This window comes from Canis lupus, chromosome 34, assembly GCF_011100685.1.
Source record: "Canis lupus familiaris isolate Mischka breed German Shepherd chromosome 34, alternate assembly UU_Cfam_GSD_1.0, whole genome shotgun sequence".
Classification (NCBI taxonomy): domain Eukaryota; kingdom Metazoa; phylum Chordata; class Mammalia; order Carnivora; family Canidae; genus Canis; species Canis lupus.
Window position 1 is genome coordinate 17,801,447 of NC_049255.1, and position 25,053 is coordinate 17,826,499.

Sequence of the window (25,053 nt, forward strand, 5' to 3'; positions counted from 1 at the left end):
TGAGCCTAGTTGCTGTGCAATAAATATCTGCCCAACTGAATACTTTCTAAATTGCCTTCCAGGAGCATCTTCTGTTCTTCCCCCACCCATTTCCTTGACCACAGGCCCCAGCAGGCCTAACATCTATCCTTAGGCCTAGTGTTATCTACAGTGGTGGCTCTAAAATCCAGTCTGTCCTGACAGCTTTCATCTTTCTTCAGGGGGAATAAGAGATAGAAACATACATTTTTATTCCTTTAAAAGATAGCTTCTTTGTTTGAGAGTGTGTCTCTTTTAATTTTGGTGTTAAGATGTATTTTTTGTGGATCAATGTTGATGGTAAGTTAGAAAATGATGGGATCCCTGGGTGGCGCAGCGGTTTGGCGCCTGCCTTTGGCCCAGGACGCGATCCTGGAGACCTGGGATCAAATCCCACGTCGGGCTCCCGATGCATGGAGCCTGCTTCTCCCTCTGCCTGTGTCTCTGCCTCGCTCTGTGTGTCTCTCATGAATAAATAAATAAAATATTTTTTAAAAATTGAGTGAAAATTTACTGGTTGCAAATTTCCAAAATTTGGGAATCAACTGCCCTTTCTTAGCTGGCTGAAGGGAGGCTCACTTTCTGAAAGGTCAGATGAATTCATTGACATAGGGCTGGAGGAGAGCTTCTCGTCCCATCTCAAAGACTGCTGTTTATTCGTCTGTGCTTCCCTCACGTTTCCATTCCCTTGTTCCCGAGGATGTTAATCACACATTAAATCCCTGGCCCGAGACAGTGCGCCTCTGGCCCTTTAAATGGGGGCGTGGCGTAGAGGGGCGGAGCGCCCGGGAGTGACAAGGGTGCGGGGAGGAAAGCGGAAGCGTGGCGGTCAGCGGTGTGTACTGCGCGTGCGTGAGCCTCCGGCAGGGGGCGGGGCCTCGGGCGCCGGGGGTCCTGGGCTGGAATGGCCGCAAGCGCAGGTATCGAGGCTCCCGGGAGCGGGCCAACGGGGTGGGGTCCCCCGCCCCCCCGTATGAGGAGCTGTCCCCCGGGCGGGAGGAGGATGCGCGCTGGGTTCCTGAACCTCAGCCCTTTCCCCGTGCGGTGGGGCGGCCTCGGACTGGCTGACGGCGCGGCCCCAGGCGGGCTAACTGGACCGGGGCCCACGGGCCGGGCGGGGTCGACTCCGGGGCGGAGAGGCGTGTCCTGGGTTTGGCCTGCCATTGGGTTAGGCGGTTTCCACCTGTTCGTAACAAATGTGAGGTTGAGGGACAGGTGCACCCACCTCCCCGGATTGTGAGGCCAGGAGGCGGGTGATTACCCCCCATCCCAGGACGGAGCAGCTGTGCAGCCAGGGGTGGGCCCCTCTGCGCCTCGAAGGTTGGGATGAGTGTGCCCCCCAGGTGTGAGGCCGAGGCCCGATGAGGCGTCCGCCTCTTAGGATTGGTGCGCACCCTTTGAGGCTGGTTCCAAGTGGTCTCTGCCTGCAAGGTGTGCTCCAGAGTGAGGGTGGAAGGAGGGCAGGTGGGTCTCTAAAGTTTGAGGCCACTCCTGTGTCCTGGTTTGTTCTCCAAGGGTGGTACGTGGGGCAAGAGGGAAACAGCTGCCTAAATTGTTTGGGTGTGCTTCAAAGGGAGGGTAGGGTGGGACGGAATAGGGTCAGTCAGGGAGGTTACAGGGCCATGGGTTATCAGGGGCACCCGGGAGCCTTCCTGAACTAGGCTTGTCTTCTCCATAACCTCTTAATATTAGACTCCGAATGGACAGGAAGGCTTGTGTCCTCTGTATGCCCACCCTCTACCACTCCCCTCACCCCCCCCCCCAAAAAAAAACACAAAACAATCATGGGCGTTGACTTGTGGCACCAACTCCCAATGTCTGTGATTGGGAGATAATTACACATCAGGTGTGTGTGTTTGAAGTCTGATACAAATGGGGATGGGTCATCTACCTAGGTTTCTGTAAGATATGGGTTTGCTTATGGTCAAGTTTAAGCAGTTAATAGATACTGAATCCTCTGGTAAAGCTGGCCTATTTCAGCAGAGTAAAGATAAGTGGGGGAAGAATTCTGCTTGAACTATTGGGCCCTTTGTGTCAAAGAGACATAGTTATATGTGAAAAAATACTTTCCAGAGCTCTCAGGTAATAGCATGTTGGTTATCCTTTATTTTCTTGGTATCTAGATTGGCATCAGCAGTTGGATATTTTTTGTCTTCAGGATATTGAGGCCTCTTTGGTGCTTTCTAGCTGTATCTCACTCTTCTATAAAGATGTCAGCCATTGTGGTACCAAATGTCAGTTATGTATGTGAATGAAAAGAGGGACATTTTGAACTTCAGGAAGTATGTTTAACTTTTGAACTGTTTATAGTCTTCACAGAGGTTAGATAGCATCCTGGTCTACAGCTTCAGGTGTGATCTGTATATATTTGTAAGGTCTTACTGTTCTAGTCTTTTTATTTTTTAAATATTTTATTTATTCATGAGAGAGGCAGAGACACAGGCAGAGGGAGAAGCAGGCCCCATGCAGGGAGCCTGACGTGGGGCTCGATCCCGGGTCTCCAGGATCACGCCCTGGGCTGAAGGCGGCGCTAAACTGCTGAGCCACCCAGGCTGCCCATACTGTTCTAGTCTTAACTGAATCTTGAATTAATGTTTGAATTATCTTCATTCTACCTAACAGCCCCTGTGTTAACATCTTCCCAGAATAAAGAGGAAACGCCTACCTTCTGTGGTTACAAATTCCAGGGAAGGACAATGGCCACAAGAATGTCACGTGCCTACTTTTCTGGTCAGATAGATAGTGTATTTGATTGGCAGCACCACCAAAATTACCTGGTTAGAGTGGAGGAGGAGCAGTTTCTCAAAGGAAAGATGGTGAAGTGATACTGTAACCAAAAGAAAATCAAATTTGTTTTTCCTCTGTAGTTCAGCAAGAAGTTTCCTTTTGCTCTTTACAAAAAAAAAAAAAAAGAAAGAAAAAAAATCTCTTGTGACCTACATCCTTCTTGACATCTAACCAAGAGAAGTTGAGGTGACCGTTTAACTAATTGGAAGCTAATTAAGATGATTTGGAAGGCCACCATCTACTCAACCTACAACTGAATGGAATCTTGTCTTCTGTGCAGTTAACTTATAAGAATTCACTTATACCAATTTAGTGAAGAAGAAAGAAGAATGTATTTCAGCCTACACAAGGCCATGGAGAAGTTCTCTGAGAGGGGGAAGGTCTTTGAAGAGCGATTCTTATAATAGTAGGGACTTATTGGAAGCTGGAAAGAAGTGATATTTTTTTTTCCTCTTTCATTTATTTTACTTATACACATATAAAATTGGTGAATAACACTAGGTTTTATGTATAATATAAATATCTGTAGACCTAGTTCTTACTGTTATCTTGTATATTGTTACAGGGGATTAGTTTTTTCTTTTTTAGAATGTGGCAGAAGGTTGTGCCTGACAATTCATAATAGTAACTTAGTAACATAATAGTAACTTAGCACCATGCCCAGGCAGGTCTCAGGTACTCTTCTTTTCCTTCACTTTTCCTTTTAACATTTGTTGTTCTGTATGCATATACCAAGCTTTAAATAATTAGTCTTCTCATGTAGATATTTACTAGGAGAAGAGAAAGGGAAACAGGCTTGGGCTTTTTCATAGTGGCAGTTCTGAGCATTGCAGGCTTAAATGTGCCTGTTCTTGGAAAGAAACTCAGTGACCAAGTATGCATCTCATCCAAGTACATAGTAGTACATAGGGTCTGTTTCTGAAGTTCATGAGTAAGGTGAAACTTGAGTACCCCCTGAAAAATACCTAGGAAGGAGTCATGGTGGAGACTGACCTCTCTGTGAGGAAGTGCAAGACAGCCAGTTTTTGATCCATGTTATGCTATTTGTTATTTTGAGCACAGATGAAATGGATCATTAAGTATGAGGCATTTAAGAACTGAGACTGACCAGAAGGACGACGGATACCAATCTCCTCTTCCATGCTCACCCTGAAGTGTATAGTATTGAGTGGAATGGTGTATAGAGTTCCCATTTCTGTGTGAATCATTCTTTTTTTTTTTTTTTCTTTTTATCTTTGCTGAAGATAATAGTTGAATTCCTGTAAATGGAATGGACGTATGATATATTTCCACTGTTTTCATCTTGACTTTTAGGCTGAATTAATGTAAAAGAATACAAAATGTGAAATTTTGGAGTTTGTGTCATGTAGCATATGAACTAAATGATCATTAAAAAAATCAGTGGTGAGGATTGTAAAAACAAAACAAAACAAAGCAAAAAACTCACCTAGGTGCAAAGACTGGAACTTGCTAGGTGGGAGGTTTTTGGAGGTAGAATGACTAACTAGCTTATTTTGAATGACCAGAATTGCTGTTTGAAGCCCTGGAAGCCAGTGATGCAGTGTTGCTTGGCTGCTTCTGGGGGGAGGAAGGAAGGGATTGGTGGGTTGATTAGCACTGGAAAAACAGTGATGAACAGGGCAGATCTGGTTTTTGCTCTCCTGGAACCTGCATTCCTTTCTTTCCTGAGGGAAGGGAATGGTGGTTTAGACACTGAAAAAATGATTGCAGTGTGACAAGTTTAGTGAAGGAGGAGAATGCTGTTATAAGTACATGTTAACAGGGAACCTAGTTTAGTTCAGTGGGACAAAAAGACTTTGAGGAAGCAAAGTTTTAGCTGATATCTGAGGGATGAATATGATCAACAGTAGTTGACAAGCCTGATTACATAAAGATAGAGCTCAATTATAACTTGGCTTACTACGGCATAGATTCCTATAGGCCATGAGTCAAATAATGTCCTATGAAGCTTAATAATTATATGCAATAAAAGTGATCCATTTAATTTGCAACATAGCTGTTAGTCCTGTCTTCCAATTCTTGTGTTAATCAGCAAATATTTATTGAATGTGTATACAGCCATGCAAGTCAGTGAGCCCAGTGATGTGCAGTACACAAAGAAACATGGCTGCATTTCTGTTGTATAGTTGGGGTCCAAAGACATAGCCACATGGTAAGTTAACTAATGAATCAATATGAGGAAAGTGCTGAGGCGCTGTTCTAAAGAAGACCTGCATTCTGGGTTCAGAGGATGTTTGGGGAAGGAAGGAAAGAAGGAACATGGGTAAGTGGAGAGGAAAAGGAAAGGGAAGGTGAACTATCATGAGCAGACATGGAAGGAAAGGAGAAGCTCTTCTTGAAGGACTCTGAATACAGGTTAATAAGTTTAGTTGTAAAAGAAAGTGGTAAGGTCAGCTCATGTGACACCTGGAATCCTAGGTTTAGAATTTGGAATGTTTTTTTCTTCCAGATTTTTATTTAAATTCTAGTTGGTTAACATAGAGTGTAGTATTGGTTTCAGGAGTAGAATTCAGTGATTCATCATTTACATACCACCCCTGTGCTCATCATAACAAATGCCCTCCTTAATACCCATCACCCATTTAGCCCATCCCCTACCCACCCCCCTACATCAACCCTCAGTTCTCTGTTGTTAAGAGTCTCTTATGGTTTGCTACCCCCCTTCCTCTCCTTCCCAAATGTTCATCTGTTTTGTTAAGTTCCACGTATGAGTGAAATCATATGGTATTTATTTTTCTCTGACTTATTTCACTTAGCATAATACAGTCTAGTTCTATCCACATCATTGCAAATGGCAGGATTTCATTTTTTAATGACTGAGTAATATTCCATCACACACACACACACACACACACACAGATACACATATCCCACATTTATCCATTCATCAGTCAGTGCACATTTAGGCTCATTCCATAATTTGGCTGTTGTTGATAATGCTGCTGTAAACATTGGGGTACATGTACCCTTTAGCATCAGTATTTTTGTATCCTTCGGGTAAATACCCAGTAGTGCAATTAGCTGGGTTGTAAGGTAGTTCTATTTTTTAACTTTTTGAGGAACCTCCATGCTGTTTTGCAGAGTGACTGCACCAGTTTGCATTCCTACCCACAGTGCAAAAGTGTTCCTCTTTCTCTGCATCTTCATCCACATCTGTTGTTTCCTGTGTTGTTAATTTTAGCTATTCTGACGAGTGTGAGGTGGTATCTCATCATGGTTTTGACTTATATTTCCTTGATGATGATTGATGTTGAGCATCTTTTCATGTGTCTGTTAGCCATTTGGATTTCTTCTTTGGAAAAATGTCTATTCATGTCTTCTGCCCATTTCTTAACTAGGTTATTTGTTTTTTGAGTTTGATAAGTTCTCTATAGATCTTGGATACTAACCCTTTATCAGATATGTCATTTGCAAATATCTTCTCTAATTCCATAGATTGCCGTAGTTTTGCTGATTTTCCTTTACTGTGGAGAAACTTTTTATTTTGATGAATTCCCAATAGTTTATTTTTTTTCTTTTGTTTACCTTACCTCTAGCAATGTGTCTAGTAAGTTACTACAGCTGAGGTCAAAGAGGTTTCTGTCTGTCTGTCTTCTAGGATTTTGATGGTTTTCTGTCTCACATTTAGGTCTTTCATCCATTTTGAATTTATTTTTGTGTATGGTGTAAGTGGTCCAGTTTCATTCTTCATGTAGCTGTCCAGTCTTCCCAACACCATTTGTTGAAGAGACTCTCTTTTTTCATTGAATAGTCTTTCCTGCTCTGTTGAAGATGAGTTGACCATATAGTTATAGGTAGAATTTGGAATTTTGTACTGTAGGCATTGGGGAGCTGTTCAAAATGAGTCCCTTTACTAGAGAAAGATATAGAAAACAAATAGAAATTAATCCTCTTTCATTTTTCTTCACAAAACAAACCACAAGAAGACAAAACAAAACAAACAAATGGAAGAAGAGAAATATTTGGATTGGAAAAGCCAGAAACAAAGTTGGAATGTAAAATTGTTTCTGTATCATGATTTTGTGATATCTTTCTGGGGATACAGTAAGTTAAAAAAAAAACAAAACCAAAACTTGATTTGACTCACTGTACTGTGAAAAGTGTCTTATATGACATTTAGGAGGAAAAGAATATTAGTGAATTAAATAGGATACTGGACTTTGAGCACAGTTGGGAAGATCTGCCAAGGTAAAAACAAAACAACTACAACAACAACAAAAAAAATGATGGAAGACTTCCACATTAACTCAGCCTAATATGGGTCACATTCTAGAGTTCTTTTAATTTTTTTATTTTATTTTATTTATTTATGATAGGCACACAGTGAGAGAGAGAGAGGCAGAGACATAGGCAGAGGGAGAAGCAGGCTCCATGCACTGGGAGCCCGATGTGGGATTCGATATCGGGTCTCCAGGATCGCGCCCTGGGCCAAAGGCAGGCACTAAACTGCTGCGCCACCCAGGGATCCCACATTCTAGAGGTCTTATTCATTTAGCCAGGGTTAAAATGGGGTCATTGACATAATATTTATTTTTAAGTGGTTCTTGAATCTATTATTAATTGGTTGGAAATAACCTTATTAAGAGGGGATAGTTGTAAGAACTGTCAAGATGTCAGATAATGTTAAGTCAGAACTATTAAAATATTAGTTATCAGTGCTCAGAAGAGGACAACATACTGGGTAATCATGATTCTATGACATACATTTTCCTGTCAGATTAATATGATTTCATTCTGGGAGAGACTAGGAGACTATTGATTTTAACCATTATGTTGTCTACAGGTACTGTCTAGCTTGGCATCCCCTTAAGAACTATGGGAACACTAGATTGCAGGATGGTTGGGTGGAGAACTAGTTGTAGAATTTAGTCTCGAGAGGAAATTATCAGTAGTTTGTTGCCAACCTTTGTACTAGGATAGCACTTAAGTAGTATCTGAAGGCAGAGTCCTCAGCATGTGTAATAGTGTCATATATTAAGCATTTCATCATTGGTCCGTGTATTGGAATGAAGAGCTTGCTCACTATTTAGGCAACACTAAGTGATGAGGGAGGGATCAGTATTTCAGAATGTTGGCAATGTGGCTAGAAACAAATTAATTGAAGTTTGTTAATGTACTCATTTCCTATTCCTAATGTAACAAATTGCCACAAATGTAGTAACTTAAAAAAAACAGATTTATCATTTTTATAGTTCTTTAGGTCACTAGATCAGCACTGGTCTTACTAAGCTAAAATCAAGCTTTGGCAGGGCTGGGGTCCTTCTAGAAGCTCAAGGAGAGAATTCATTTCCTTGCCTTTTGCAGCTTTTAAAGACTGCCTAAATTCCTTGGCTCCTGGCATCCTTCCTCATCTTAAAGCCTGTACTGTAGCATCTCTCTGACCCTGCTTTTGTTGTCATGTCTCTTCTCTGACACTCTTCTGCCTCCCTCTTCCACTTTTTAAGACCCTTGTGATTACATCGAGCCAACATGGATAACCTCCCCAACTCAAGATCCTATTTTAGTCACACCTGTGAAGTTCCTTTGGACATGTAAGGTAACATAGTTATAGGTTCTGGAGATTAGGACAGGCATCATTGAGCACTTCTATTTTGCCTACCACCGGGAGATTCAGGCACAGCTCAATTTCTAAAAAATTTGGAGACACTGCTCTAGTGAACTCTCCTTTTCTAAAAAAAGTCAGCATAGTGATCTTTTGATTCCTGGGTCTATTTGGGTTGAATAAATATGCTAACATGAAGGTATAATTGTTGGTAAGTGATAGAAGAGGAAGTGATGTGAAAGCATGATTTTAGAATGACTTGTTGTATATCACACTTACTATCATAATTAGACGTTTTTCTGAAGCATCTCTGATGCTTTGCTGTGGGCTGTACCTGTCTTAAATAAAATCCCTACCATTTAGTTCATGAAGAAACTTCTCATCTGAGAGCAGAAGTAAGTATAGCCTTCCAATAAGGTATAACTAGTTTAGTACTAGCTAGACCTTAAAAAAGTACCAATCTTGTTTCAGGATCTTAAACTTTGGAAGAATTTGGAAATCTTGAGGAAATTTTAAATGTTAATAGCAAGTATTTCTTGACTATTTCTGTGTCCCGGCATTCTAAATGTTTGCAGTCATTATTGTCATTCCTCACAGTAGCTCTGCAAAATAGTTGCATTCGTAAGAGGACTCTCTGTTTTAAGTGATTAAAAAAAAGAGAGCGCCGGGAGAGGATGCTGGCTTATGTAGCCAAAATACCAGAATGCTGTAGCCAGAGGGAATATCATAGAAGAAATGGGGTGTCCTGAGTGGTATCAGACATTCTTACCTCTTCTCTGGTTCTGTTTGTAGGTTGATTTTGTTCTTGCTAGAAATCCATTCCTAGAATATAAATTGTTAGTAGAGGTGGATCTCTAGTGATATGTGAAGTATGTGTTTAGGTGTTTAGTGGGTATGTATTGAATAAATGACCTCCTTTTCTGCAGAACAGGGTCAAGGGGAGGGTGGGGGTACTGCCCAGCCTTACTATTCATTGTTTAGAGAACAGTGGAAGCAGGTTTTCCTCACCAGTTCCATTTTAATGAATCCTAGTGAGGCACTCTAGCTACATATGCAGTCTCTGTTACTATGGGATTTTTTTTTTTAAATCTTTTTTTTTTTTTAAATTTTATTTATTTATGATAGTCACACAGAGAGAGAGAGAGGCAGAGACACAGGCAGAGGGAGAAGCAGGCTCCATGCACCGGGAGCCTGACGTGGGATTCGATCCCGGGTCTCCAGGATCGCGCCCTGGGCCAAAGGCAGGCGCCAAACCGCTGCGCCACCCAGGGATCCCACTATGGGATTTTTGATTGGCAGCCTCCATAAGAACCACATGGTTTGAGAGAGCCCTTCTCCCAATCAGAGGTGCTGCTCTGGGCAAACAACACAAATGGCCATAATATTTCATCTTAAAAGATATAGAAGTAGAGGGGCTCAGAATGGGTAGACAGATTGACCAGGGTCACAGATAGGAACTGGTAAAGCCCAGATTCAAATCTGATCTTTAACAGATTCTTTTATTTGTTTTTAAAGAATTTTTTTTTCTTGGTTTTGTTTTTTTAGTTTTTATTTATTTAACAGAGCATAAGTAGGGGGATCTGGAGGCAGGGAGAGAGGGAGAAGAGGCTCCTGACACAGGGCTTGATCCCAGGCCCTTGGGATCATGACCTGAGCCAAAGGCAGATCTGAACTGACGGCCGCTCAGGTGCCCCTTTACGGACTCTTTCGCTTATGTTCTCTGCACTTTGCCTGTATAGCACGATAACAGGAGCTCAGTGAAATGAAGGTTGGAAATGGAGTAGGGTAGCATGGCAAGATGGTGTTCTTTCTTCAGGAGATGCTTGATTACTTGAAACTTCTTGAGTATGGTATTGGTGTTCACGGATGCTGAGTTGCCCTGAGAACCTTTTAACTAACACCAGATAGGAGGTATAAAAAAAAGAGCCAGAAAAGACTGTTTTACTTCCTGAGTTATTTTGGAAAGACAAATGTGAAGAATGAGATATTTCATTTATTAAATCATTTAAATAAAAGTAATTTTTTTTTTGGATTTGGCTATTGTGGTCTTCTTCCCCCCCCCACCTTTTTTTTAATGTGTAAGAATGAAACTTAACTGTCCTCAGGAATCACTGAATGTGAATTAGATTATGCATGTTTGCAAACATTCCTGAACTGTTTGTAATCATTTTTCCTAAGTGGTACAAATAAGAGAACTTTATTAAAAGGAACTTGTATTTGTCCGTGAGTCAATTCCATCTTCTTTGAAGAAGAGCATAAACATAAATATTGCTTCTGCCCTTGGCTTACTGCAAAAGGAGAAGTACATTTAGTACCTGAGATTGGAAAGCTACTTTGAAATGTTGCCAGATACATAGTACCCTCAGTTATGTCTCCTAGGAATGTATTTGGTATCATGTGTTTGTAGGACCAAACCTTAGAGTCTATCTTCTCTAACATGTGAAAGAGATTAGTCTGTATTTGGTAATATACCAAATGTACTAGCTAGAAAAATTGGTTTCAGCTCTTTAAAAAATCTGTCTTCATAAGTCTACATGTCTTACATGTAGTAGATGTTCATTTCTTTTAATCTGGTAAAAATGAAATTTGAACAAAGTGAAATTCATCATAAATAAAAAAGCCTACTTAGATAAAATTGTCAGTTAATTCTGGGTATTTAAAAAAAACAATAGCAACTAATTTTCTTTCTTTTTAAAACTAATTTTCAACTTTTATTTTATTTTAAGATTTTATTTATTTATTCAAGAGAGACACACACAGAGAGAGGAAGAGACATAGGCAGAGGGAGAAGCAGACTCCATACAGGAAGCCTGATGTGGGACTCGATCCTGGGACTCCAGGATCATGCCCTGAGCTGAAGGCAGGTGCTTAACTGCTGAGCCACCCAGGGGTCCCAATTTTCAACTTTTAAAAGTTCTTTTTTTTTTTTTAATTTTTATTTATTTATGATAGTCACACAGAGAGAGAGAGAGGCGCAGAGACATAGGCAGAGGGAGAAGCAGGCTCCATGCACCGGGAGCCTGACGTGGGATTCGATCCCGGATCTCCAGGATCGCTCCCTGGGCCAAAGGCAGGCGCTAAACCGCTGCGCCACCCAGAGATCCCCTAAAAGTTAGTTCTTTTAAAGTTAAAATTAGTTAGTGGCTTAGTTGCCAGCCTTTCTTTTGCCTTCACTTCATTAGAGCACGAATGAGAGAAGTTCATATGGTGGGGAGGGTGGTGGACAGTGGACAGTATGTAGTTTGAAAAAGGTTCTCACAGGGAGTAACCTGCGTATTCCTGGGTACCGTGGAAAAACACTCTAGAAAATAAAATGACCTTTGCTTTTACTGTCATTACTATGATATTATTTCTATTTTCAAATTATTACTTCTTTATTTCTAAATAGGCAGAGCTAAGTAATGGACTTTTAAAAATTTGGTCACTTGTAGCCTAATTATAACACCATCTAAAATCATTTAAGGACAAATTTTATCATTAAACTTATAATGATTTTTTTCCTGAATATGTTTTTAGTTTTCTAGTGATTTTGCAGACAATTGTTTTTAAACAATTTTTCAGGTAAACAAAACTATTTCATTGTATCTTTTAGAGCTATGAAATCTATAAAACATTTGCATATATTTTTCTTTAGTATTTCAGTTTTCTCTGAGAATGTCCGTGTTTTTCTGTGACTAGCTTTCTTACTAGAAATCCCTCACTGGCTGTGGTATTATTTTATTCTGGCATCATTGTCTCCCATAATAGATCTGAACATTTAGGTTTGCTAGTGTCCTATTAAGTAGCTAGCCAGCTATCTGTCCTGGGGCCTCAAGTGTTTACACTAAGCTCCCTGAGAGATCTGTGGCCCTGGGTGGATGCCCATAACAAGACTGAACTGGGGAACTGGAGATCTACTCTAGGATTTGGAAGTTTGAGGGAGGGGGTTAATTGCAGTTCTTGGCACCAGTTTACTCTCATGCTGTTAAAATGTGAATCTGGATGGTACCAAGTCTAGTGGCCAAACTTAAGTCTATTGCTGTCACCAGACTTCATGACTTTGGGTGGTGGGCCACTTCCCAGACTCCTGAGTTAGATGTTCCTCCTTTGTGCTCCCATAGCAATTCTCCCTCAGTGTCATACCTCAAACCATGTTGATTTCTCATTGCCTTACAATCAGATGATTCAGTGAAAGAATTGATTTCCACAAAAGTGAACAAGTAAGTCTTTGGAATGTCCAATTGAGGAAATCTAAATAATGTCTATATTTTTCTTTTTTAAAAAGAGTCATCGTTCAAGTCGTCATGATCTAAGGTCAAAAATCAAAACAAAACAAAAACTTGCTTGGATTGACTAAATTACAATTATTATAAGTAAATATGGAAAATGAACCAGACCATGAAAATGTGGAACAGAGCCTTTGTGCCAAGACTACTGAAGAAGAGCTGAATAAGTCTTTCAATCTTGAAGCTTCCCTTTCAAAATTCTCTTACATAGATTTGGACAAGGAACTGGAGTTCAAAAATGATCTGGTAAAAATTCAGCTTTTGTCAAGTGATGATGTTGATTAGAGCTATGACCTAAAGACTCAATCTGTCATTTTGCATGAATTAATAGAAGTCTATATGCAGTCTTGTGAGATATCACTCTTAATTTGTGTATGTCATTACTGTTTATGAAGCACTTTAACATATGTTTTCATTTGAGCTTCAGACACTTTGATAATTCACTTTGTAGAGGAAGGAGAAGCTGAAGTGCAGATGGCTATGTTAAGTGAATGCTCAAGATCATAGACTAGTGGTAGGTTTAGAAATCTTGTGCAGTGATTTTTTTAAAGCAATATTTTATTTATTTTTTTAGAGTAGGCTCTGCACCCAGCTTGAGACATGAACTTGTAACCCCAAAATCAAGTTGCATGCTCTACTGACTGAGCCAGCTAGGCACCCCATGTACAGGGATTTTTTTTTTTTCCCATTGATTTGATTGTAATTAAGTTTTTGTTACCAGGAGAATATTTAATGACAATTTGTTTGACCTAATCACTTCTCACCATAATTTTGACATAACTAAGAAATGCAATGTCAGACCTTTGTATATTGCTTATGACCTTTTTACTATTATTTATTTATGTTTAAAGATTTATTTAATTATTCATGAGAGACACAGACTGAGAGAGAGAGGCAGAGATATAGGCAGAGGGAGAAGCAGGCTCCTCGTAGGGAGCCAGATGTGGGACTTGATCCTGGATCCTGGGATCACGACCTGAGCCGAAGGCAGGTGCCCAACTGCTGAGCAACCCGGGCATCCCATGCTTATGACCTTGATATTGTTCTGTATATTGCTTTCTACACTTAGAAAATTGAGGCTTGTTATGAGACATGCTGTTTTGTCCTGTTTAAGAATGCAAGTGTCAAAGTCCTTAAACAGAAGCTTTCTGGATAGGGCTGTCAGGATGGTGCAGTCAGTGCATATTTGCTTTTGATAATCACTGAATATGTGTCTAGGATAGGAAACAATTCCATAGTCTTTTGACCTGACCTTAACTACCATGGATCATTGAGTTAGCTCTCTGCACGATCAGTTTGGTGATATGTTGGTCTCTTAATTGGTAATTATTCTAATAAATTAAAACACCCTCATGATTCTAAGAGGGAAAGCAACATTATATGAACATTAATTTCTTTTCTCTATTTAGATTGATGACAAGGAGTTTGATATTCCTCAAGTTGATACTCCACCAACACTGGAAAGCATACTCAATGAGGTAAGTATATTTTAATGATCACTGTCATTTTATGGAATTGATTTTAATGCTTTTGGGTTAAATTATAATGTATGTATCTAGATCTGCACTGTCCTATAGTGACTAGAGCCATTAGTCACATGTGGCAATTTAAATTAATTATAATTAAGTAAAAATTAAAAATTCCATCTCTCAGTTGTACAGGTACATTTTTTTTTTTTTTTTTTTGGTACAGGTACATTTTAAGTGCTCAGTTGACACATGTGGCTAATGGCTGCTATAGTGGACAGCACAGATGCAGAATATTTCCATTATTGCCGAAAGTTCTGTTGAACAGCACTTATCTGGACTGTGAACTTCTCAAGGGCAGAAACCATGTCTTGCTCATGTCTGTGCCCAACACAATGCCTCATACTTGGTAGATTTGAGGAAATGTTTTAGTAAGCAAGTTGAAATACTAAATATATGTCACTTTTGAGATTTTTATTATGTTTTAATAATGTCATCTCTACCAGTGATACTCCAATAGCTCATCCTTAGATACTAGAAAGTAGCTGTAACCATGAAATACATCTTGTCACCCTTCTATGTAAAGGAAAAACCTCCAAAATGTATTTTATGAGTACCATCTTTGCTAAAAAGTTTCTCAGAGTTTTGAAATGTTATTCTTTTCTGAATTAGCAGGTCATAAAGACCTTATAAAGGAATTTTGTGGAAGTAACATGTTGAAGTATGCAAGCTTTTATGTATCTTGCATCTGCTGACAATTCTTCAACTCCATCTTCTTAATCTTTTAAAAACTTACTTAAGACTCTTCTTGGAAGTTTTAACTTCTAATTCAAGAAAGATTTTTAAATGTGTGAATCTATTTTGGATCCATATTTTTTTAAAAGAAAATAATGCAGAGGTTCCCCAAAGGAAATGCCCACTGATCCCATAGCTGTGAATGAGTTGGGTCTTGGTCTTTATTACTTTTCACCTATACTTTGGGGGGCATAGCCAACACTTTATAGGAAGCAAACTATTTTCTCTATGAAATTGTATCTTTTATTATTCTTGATGACTTTAATTTCTATTTTTTTATATCAGTTTGATGTTGCTGTTACTTTGAATATATTTTAGCTTAAAAAATGTATGATTGTGTTAAGACATAGCATTTTAAATTTTGACAAAGAAGGCATTGATCAATGAAGGAATAATCGGTTATGGTGATACTTATTTACTGCTTGATAACAGGAAATCTTTCATTTAGAGATGAAGAGATTAATTTTAGTCAATTTTGTTAACATCTTATTAATATCCTCATTTCAATTATTTTACTAAGTGTAAAAAAAAAAGTAATCTTAGAAAGTTGTGTGTAAAGCCATATTTGGAAATATTTGTATAAAAAAGGCAAAGGGTACCACCTGGGTGACTCAGTCAGTTGAACATTTGACTCTTAATTTCAGCCCAGATCATGATTTGAGGGTTGTGGATCAAGCCCTGTGTTGGGCTCCATACTCAACAGGGAATCTGCTTGAGATTCTCCTTCTCCCTTTGCCCCTCCCCCTGATGCCTCTCTCTTTTTCCCTCTAAAATAAATCTTCAAAAAAATGTTAAAATGCTCATATGACTAAAACTAGTTCATAATGAAGAAAAATATCTTTGCACAATATACTTATCTATGAATAACAGTAAGTACGGTCATTAGTGGTTTACTGACAATACTATCTGAGAAGATAATATCCTGTAGTAATTTGGGTGCCTTGTTTATTTGGGTCATAGTATTAGATACTGGGATTATTAAATGCTCTGACTTTGAGAAATAGTAATGGACATTGGCCAGCCTTCACACCTCCAAGGAGCTAGGCAGATGGATAAGTGAAAGCAAAAATAAAATTTAAATTGTAGAACATTATGAAGACTGTTGGGGGAAGAAGTATTAAACTGATTTTAGGAAAGAAAAAAAGCAGTGGAAAGGGCAGAAGTGCAAAGTGTGAATAAGCACTCACTCCAGGATATATGGTTGCATATACTTGATAATGTTCATTAATATCATCCTGCAGAGAGGCTGGAAAGAAATGGACATCCAAGATGTTTTATAGAATGGAAAGTTAGAGATTACTGGGACATCCTGAATCTCAGAATTTAGGGCATGAAATAATGGTCCTAGGCCTTGTCATTAATTGAAACTATGCTTCCTCTGAGGTTTTTAATTGTGAAATTCCATTCTTTAACTATAGCCACCCGCTTGCCTCCCATTTTCCTACTTCCTTAAACCTGTTCTTTGACGTAATCAGGACCAAGTCTCTGTTCCTTCCTAGTCTCCCAGTCTGGGTAGTTCCTGCTTCACTTCATTGCTACTATACAGCCGGAAATTTATTTTGAACTTTTTATTCAAGTGTAGCATATGTATAGAAAAAGTGCATACATTGTTAAGTGTGTAGCTTGGTGAATTTTCACAAACTTCACCACTGAACTTGGTGAATTTTCACAAACTTCACCACTGAACTTGGTGAATTTTCACAAACTGAAAAATAATCTAGGTGAAGAAATAAAACATTTCTAACACTCCAGAATCTCTTGTGCCACTTTAGTGCCTAACCCCAGGATAATCACAATCCTTACCTCTCTAGCATTGATCAGCTTTCTTGCTTTGAACTTCATATAAATGGAATTATATAGTATGTACTTTTGTGTGTCTGACTTGCATTTCAATATTATATTTTTAGATTTATTCATTTTTGTATATAATTGTTCATTCACATACAAGAAGTTCTTTATGTATATACCATTATTTATTCATTTTACTTTTGATGGGCATTTGTGTAATTTCCAATTTCTGGCTGCTATGAAAAGTTGCTGTGAATATTCTTACCGGTGTCTTTAGGTATGCATATACATATACACACATTTCTGTTGGTTTTATAGTTAGAAATAGTAAAATTGCTAGGTCATCAGATACGGGTATATTCAGCTTTAGTAGATACTGCTACAGGTTTTTTAAAGTGGTCAGAGTAATTCATACTTCCAGCAGCCGTATATAGGAGTTCCAATTACCATATCCTCAATCAACTTTTGAATATTCTCTTTTTCAGTTTATCCATTCAGTTCTTACAGGTGTATAGTGATATCATAGTTTTAATATGAATTTTCCTGAAGACAGACGAAATTGGGTGCCTGGACATAGGGTTAGGCCATTTGGATGTCTCTTTTTTGAATTGCCTTATCATGTCTTTTGCTCATTTTTAAAAAAAAATGTATTTATAGGAGTTCTTTATATGTGATGTATAGACCCTTTATTAGGTGCATATATTGCAAATATCTCTTTCCATTCTGTGGGTTACTATTAGCAGTTTCTTTTGAACAGAAGTTATTAATGTAGTTAGCTTATTTTGTTTTTCCATTATGGTTAATTTTTGTGTGTCTTGTTTTAAGAAAATTTTTGAAAATTCCAAGGTCATGGTGATGCTATTTTATCTTGTTTTAAAATCTTTATTTTTCTACCTTTCAAACTTAAATCTGCAATTCATCTAGAATTTTTTTTTATGTGATGGTGTGAGGTGAAATCCAGCACCATTTACTGAAAAAAATATTTGGTGTCACTTTTGTTTTAAATCAGGAGATCATATATGTGTGGGTCTGATTCCATTGGTCTTTCTACACTTGCCCCAATATCACATTCTAATTGTTGATATAATAGGTTTTTATATCTAGTAGTCTGAAATCTTTGTTGTTGTTCTTCAAGATTGCCTTGCTTATTCTTGTAAATTTGCATTTCCATGTAAATTTTAGAATCACTTTATTAGTTTACACACACAGACATACACACTGAAATTTGATAAGATTATGTAGATTTTGCATATCAGTGCAGGAAAAATTGATCTCTGCTATGTAGATAGTTACTTTATTTTATTATTATCTTTTAGATAGTAATTTTAAATTCAGCCTTCTTGATAATAAGCTCAATTCTCTTCTTTCCTCCACTTGTTCTTTCATGTATTCTGTAAGCCCTCAACCCTGACTTAATTTAACTGATCTGTTTTCTTTAATTGTATCCCCAGGCTGCTTAAGAAAAATCAGATAAAATACTGATTGACCCTCTTGCTTATGGCCTTAGTGCTGCAGTTCTAATTTCTGAATTACTTCCTTTCCCTACAGAAGTTGTTCCACTCTGTACAGTTCTCAAGAGACATTCTCTCTTTGCTAATTTTAACCTTGTTCTTTTTATATTTTTAAGATCTTATTTTTTTTATTCATGAGAGACACAGAGAGGCAGAGACATAGATAGAGGGAGAAGCACTCCCTGTGGGGAGCCTGATGCAAGACTCGATCCCAGGACCCCAGGATCATGCCCTGAGCCAAAGGCAGACACTCAACCACTGAGCCACCCAGGCGTCCCTCTGACCTTGTTCTTAATAGATGCATGTGTACATAGATATTTGAAAAGCAGTTGGAAATATGGGCCTAAACCTCAAGAGAAATGTTGATACTGAAGATACAGCTTTTGGAGTCATTAGCATGATATGGTACTTGAAGCTATGGGTATGGATTAGCTTGTTCATACAGGAAGCGTATGGAGTTGGAAGAGAGGAGAGCTAAGAATATAATCCCAGGGAATAGTATCAATTAGAGGTTGGGCTGAGGAGAAAATAGAGAACACTACAGGTAGAAGAGGTCTTGTAAGTTGGGAGGAGTAGCGGAAAAGAGATATACTGGAAACCAAGGGAAAAGAAAGTTTCAAGAAGTAGGGAATGGTCAATAGTGTTAAATAATTCTAGAGGACAAGGGCATGCTAACTGAAAATAGGCCAGTGGATTTGGCTGTCACCTCCAGCAGAGGTAGTAGTTAGTAGCAAGCAGTGGTGGAGAGAATGGAGGTAATGAGTTGAGATTGCTCTCTGGTGAGTGTCACTGGGAATGGTAAGCCAGAACACAGTCCGGCTGAAAGAGGAGAGTGATCAGAGCATTTTTCTTTAATGTCTGTTGCCCAGAATCAACCTGTTCAAAGCTAAACTCCTCATTCTGCTTTATCTGCTATTTTTACATTCTTTGCTTTCCTATCTCGGGAATATCACCTTTTGTCTAGTTGTTCAAGCTGGAAACCTTGGAATTCTCTTTGATTTCTCCCTTACCTCCCCACCTCCCGGCCCCCGTCATTTAGATGGTAACCAGGGACTTTGGGTTTTCTCAGTAACATCTCTTTCATTATTCCTTCTCTTGACTTCTTCTGCTGTATTCTTAGGCTCCACTCTCCTCTTTTTCCTTGACATTGCCATACCTTCTTACTGGTTCATAATAGTTTCCTTGCCTCAGTTTCCCCCAGCCCCCTCATCCATCTTCCTACTGCCCCATTTATTGTTGTAAAACGTGGTTCCCATCATGTATGCCTACTTCCTAAACATCTTAGTTGCCTTCCTACTACCTACTGTATATAGTACCCTAATTCATTAAATGAGTGGATACTGATTATATGCTGGGCATTGTACTGGGCACTAGGGAGTATAGTAGTAGACAAGGAGGACATGGGCCCTGCTGTCACTTGTCTTAATGGAACATAAGGCTTTTTACAATTTGGGTCCTAGCTTATCTTTCTAAGATCACCTCTAACTCCTGCCCGTATATTCCAGGACTACTTCCTTTTTTATGAACAAAATCCATTTTATGAAATCACTGTGTTGCAGATGCTTTCAAACCTAGAATGCATTTCTTCTGTTTGTCACATTTCCTATGGCATACTATTTGTAGTAAGGTGGTATTTGTTTTCTTCTAATTAGCCACTGACTGTTAGTTAACTAGGTAAGCATCTATAGAGGTTCAAATTTCAAGTATTTTGCTGCTAAGAATAATTTGAATAACTGCTCCTGCTTTTTCCTGCTGCAAGGAAGAAGTTTTTGGAGTGAATTCTTTGTAGAGACAGAGATCTATCTAGAGTTGAAAATTAATTTTCTCTTCTATGCCTCTCTGGTCAATAACAATGCATGGAAAAGAGACAAAAGCAGAAATAAGCATGTGAGTGTTTTAGAGAAACCCATTAATGCCTGTCTGGCAGGTATTATAATGGTATTTGGAATTGTGAATTTATTGATCCATTCTTCTAATTTAGACTGATGATGAAGATGAGTCTTTTGTTCTTGAGGATCCTACGTTGTTAAACATTGATACTATTGATTCTCACTCCTATGATACTTCCTCTGTGGCAAGTTCAGATAGTGGTGACAGGACCAACCTAAAAAGGTAAGCATTTGTTGTTGTTGTTTTTAAGCATTTGAATTGCACTTGTATATGGCTGAAATACTGAACACTTAAAATGTAAATATTTCTTTACAGTGTAGTATGGTCTGCTAAAGCCCTGTATAGGAAATAGAAGGCCCACTTGGGTGGAAATAATATGCTTGTTAGACCCTAAAGGTTTTGGCACTGTTGAGGGGAGAGGATAAAAAGGTGGATGCCATGACCACTGTCCTCTGCACCACCAGTAGAAGCCATAATAACAGCCAAGGGACCCCCCACAAGCAGTGGAGTTCTCGAAGGGAGCATGAATCAAACTTAGCACAGTATCTGTGGTGGAAACAACGGAGTTTGGTTTACCTCGCCACCCTTGTGCTCCCTGTACTCCCCATCCCCTTCTTCCCACTCTCTAAGGTCAGCTCCAGCATTCCTTCATTCCCTTGGAATGGGTTCAGAGGAGAATCACAAAATGATTAAAGATTTGGGAAAAGGACTTCTAACCCTAAATAACTTCATTTTGGCTGCTTTTCACCTTCCAAATTCTTGGAGAGCACATGAAAAGGAAAGAGAAGTGGAGGAAGCATAATGTAAATACTTTATTGAATTCATGTGTAGCTTTAATGTTGATAAAGTCATGTGTATTTTTCCTTTCTTAAATTTTGCTTGTATTAGTGCTGTCTTCTTTAGGTTGTCAACTCTTGTGGGATAGGGACCATTGCTGGAATATGTTAACCTGTTCATCACTATCTCTTACAAATACATAAATGTGTTTTTTTTTCCAGCTTTATTGAGATATAACTGACATATAACATTGGGTAAATGTAATGTGTACAGTGTGATTCTTTGATAAAAAGGTAGATGCCATGACCACTGTCCTCTGCACTGTGTGTTGTGAAATCATTACCACAATAGGGTTAGTTAACACGTTCATCACCTCCATAACTACCATTTCTGCTTTGGTAAGAACATTTAAGATTTATTCTCATAGTAACTTTCGAGCATATAACATGTTATTTTCGGCTATAGTCATTGTGCTATATACAGTAGATCCCCAGAGTTTATTCATCTTAAAACTAGAAGTTTGTACCCTGTGACCAACATCTCCACATTTCCCTCACTCTTCAGCCCCTGGCAATTACTATTCTACTCTGCCTCTATGAGTTAGAAGCTTTTTAAAATTCCACATGTAAGTGAGATCATAGAGTATTTGTCTTTTTCTGCGTGACTGACTTCATGTAGGATAATGCCCTCAGGGTCCATTCATGTTGTCACAGATGGCAGGACTTCCTTCTTTATCATGGCTGAATAACGTGTGTGTGTGGGGGGGAGAGACCACTTATCTTTACCCATTTGTCTGAAGGTGGACTTAGATTATTTCTGTATCTTGGCTATTGTGAATAATGCTGTAATATACATGGCAGCGCTGATATTTCTTTGAGATAGTGATTTTGTTTTCTTTTGATATATACCCAGAAGTGGGATTATTGGATGATTTGATAGTTCTATTTTTAATTTTTTTGGGGGAACTTCGTACTGTTTTCCATACTGGCTGCCCCAGTTTATATTCCCACCTACCAGTGCACAAGGATTCCCTTTTCTCCAAATCCTCACCAACATTTGTGATCTCTTGTCTTTTTGTTTTTGTTTTGTTTTAAAGATTTTATTTATTTATTCATGAGAGACACAGAGAGGCAGAGACACAGGTAGAGAGAGAAGCAGGCTCCATGCAGGGAGCCCGATGCAGCACTCGATCCTGGTACTCCAGGATCACGCCCTGGGCCGAAAGCAGGGGCCCAACTACTGAGCCACCCAGGCATCCCTCTTGTCTTTTTTTTTTTTTTTTTTTAAAGATTTTATTTATTTATTCATGAGAGACAGAGAGAGAGGCAGAGACACAGGCAGAGGGAGAAGCAGGCTCCATGCAGAAGCCTGACATGGGACTTGATCCCAGGACTCCAGGATCACGCCCTGGGCTGAAGGCAGGCGCTAAACCGCTGAGCCACCCAGGGATGCCCCTTCTTGTCTTTTTGATAATAGCCTTTCCAATAGGCAAAATCTTATTGTAGTTTTGATTTGCATTTCCCTGATAATTAGTGATGCTAGACAGTTTTCCACGTATTTGTTGGTCCTATGTATGTCGTCTTTGGAAAAATGTTCAGATTCTCTACCTATTTTTTACTCAGATTGTTTGGGTTTTTTGTTGTTGAGTTACAAGAGTTCCTTATACAGTAGTCTCCCATTCCCACAGGGGATACATTCCAAGACCTCGAGTCTTGGAAGATATTACTGCAGATATTAGTAAATCCCATATAAACTTTTTTCCTGTACATATCTACAATAAAGTTTAATTTATAAATTAGACACAGTAAGAAATTAACAACAATAATAAAACAGAACAATTATAAGAATGTATTGTAATAAAAAGTTATGTGAACGTGGTCTCTCTTGAAATATTTTATTGTACTATACTCACCCTCTTGCAATGAGTTGAGATGATAAAAAGCCTAGTGATGTGATGAAGTGAGGTGAATGACATAGACATGATATTGGGTTAGGCTACACTATGGACTTTCTGACAATACTTCAGAAGGAGGATCATTTGTTTCTGGACTGTGGTTGACCACAAGTAACTGAAACCATGGAAAGTGAAACTGCAGATAAGGGAGGATGACTGGGCTTTTTGGGATATTAACCCCTTATCAGATAAACCTTTTACAAATATTTTCTACTATCCCATAGGTTGTCTTTTCATTTTGTTGATTTTCTTTTGCTGTGCAAAAGTTTTTTAGTTTGATATAGTCTTACTTATACTTGATTTTGTTGATTGTGCTTTGGGTTACATAGACAAAAAATCCATTGCCACAACCAATGTCAAGGAACTTTTTCCCTATGTTTTCTTCTAGGAGTTTTATGGGTTAGGTCTTATAGTTAAGTCTTTAATCCATTTAATCCATATAATTTTTGTGAGTGGTATAAGGGTACAGTTTTTTCTGCATGTAATTATGCAGTTTTCCCAACACCATTTATTGGATACTGTGTTCTTTCTCCATTGAGTGTTTTTGGTTTCATTGTCAAATTTTAGTTGACTGTATACAACTGTTTATTTCTGGGCTCTCAATTATGGTCCATTGGTCTCTCTGTCTGTTTTTATGCCAGCATCATACTGTTTTGATTACACCTTTGTAATAGAGTTTGAAATCAGGAATTGTGATGCCTCTAGCTTTATTCTTCTTTCTTGAAGATTGCTTTGGCTAAGTGGAGTCAGTTGTGTTTCTAAACACTAACAATGAAATATCTGAAGAAGGAATAATTCAATTTATAGTAGCACCAAAAATGATAAAGTACCTAGGAATAAGTTTAGCCCAGGAAGTGAAAGAGCTGTGCATGAAAATTATAAGACATTGATGAAAGAAATTGAGGACACAAATAAATGGAAAAATATCCCATGTTCATGGATTACTATTATTAAAATGTCCATGTTCCCCAAAACCATCTGTAGATTCAATGCAGTCTCCATCAAAATCCCAATGGAACTTCTCACAAAAATAGAAAATCTAAAATTTATATGGAACTATGTTAACTTAAATGATTTTGAGCATCTCATCTCCACCTGCTTCAAAGTTATGATGACTTTTAATGAATAAGTCACGGGAATAAGAGGCACAGCATTAGGAATACAATCAGTGATACTGTAATAGTGATATAACAGGATAGCTGGTAGCTACACTTGTAGTGAACATAACAATGTGTAAATTGTACACCTGAAACTGATGTGTGTCAGCTGTACTCAAAACATATGTTTTTTTTTTTTTTGCCTTACTTAATGTCAGAACTCTTGCATAGCGTCTGTCTGGACCCTACTTACCATTTTGACCTAATCTCTTAGCACCCACTCCCATTCTCCTGGTCCATGCTTTTTGTGTACTTGGATCTCCCCTTTCCCCCACCCTGTGCACATTTACATCTTCAGATTTCTTTTCTTTTAAATATATTTTTTAAGATTTTATTTATTTATGAGAGACACAGAGAGAGAGGCAGAGACACAGGCAGAGGGAGAAGCAGGCTCCCTGTGGGGAACCAGATGCAGGACTTGATCCCGGGACTCTGGGGCTATGACCTGAGCCAAAGGCAGACCAAGGCTCAACCACTCTGCCACCCAGGCATCCCTACATCTTCATATTTCTGTTTGTGCTTTTTTTGTTGCCTGCCAGACTCCTAGTTATCCATCAAGGCCAGATCAGACCTCTTTTTTTCTATAGCTGTCCCTTATCCCCCTTATGAATAGGATTAAACTCCTCTTTATTTCTAGTGCTTTATCCTTTGTTCTTTTCTAACATTTAGCTTCTAAGAGTAAGTTACTTTTTAGTCCCTCTAGCTAGGCTGTGAGGTCCTTGAAACTAGGAACCTTGACTTTCTTATTTTTGTCTCCCCAGAGCCCATACTTTAGTCACATAGAGGAGGTGCTCAGTGTTTGGTAAAAAATTAAAAATCATTTTGTGTATGATGATGAGTTGGGTAAGTGAAAGGAGCTGTTAGGCACAGCAGAGTAAGAATAATGGGTGGGGAATTTGAGGTGCTTGGTGGAAGAATGAGAGAGAGCAGTTAAAGATGTGAGGGCAAGAAAGATAGGCAAGGGTAAAAGGTAGGTAGAGGTAATGTAGACATGTAGGGCAGGATAGGCAACCTTTGGTTATTGGAACCTCTTGCCTCAAGAGGTGGTCAAGGAACAGTTTGAATTGTTGAAAAAGGAATGG

The 25,053-nt window shown here is 38.7% G+C and overlaps 1 protein-coding gene and 1 long non-coding RNA gene across 7 annotated transcripts in view; one reads left to right on the plus strand and one right to left on the minus strand.

Moving 5' to 3' along the window:
* The first annotated feature begins 811 nt into the window (after positions 1-811).
* The window catches only part of VPS8 (VPS8 subunit of CORVET complex), a 257,836-nt gene continuing 233,594 nt past the window's right edge, over positions 812-25,053 (plus strand). For 4 of the 6 annotated variants that reach the window (XM_038583602.1, XM_038583606.1, XM_038583604.1 and 1 more), the window contains exons 1-3: positions 12,727-12,879; positions 14,043-14,111; positions 20,175-20,305. In XM_038583602.1, coding sequence (XP_038439530.1) covers positions 12,727-12,879; positions 14,043-14,111; positions 20,175-20,305 — 353 coding nt within the window. Of the gene's footprint in view, positions 939-12,632; positions 12,880-14,042; positions 14,112-20,174; positions 20,306-25,053 lie in introns of those variants that run through there. The other 2 variants (XM_038583601.1, XM_038583603.1) reach the window with 1 other exon arrangement.
* Positions 2,109-3,234, minus strand: LOC119867499. The gene is made up of 3 exons (XR_005383810.1): positions 2,959-3,234; positions 2,684-2,845; positions 2,109-2,220 (listed from the first exon to the last, which is right to left on the minus strand). It is a non-coding gene; the product is annotated as an uncharacterized LOC119867499 (long non-coding RNA).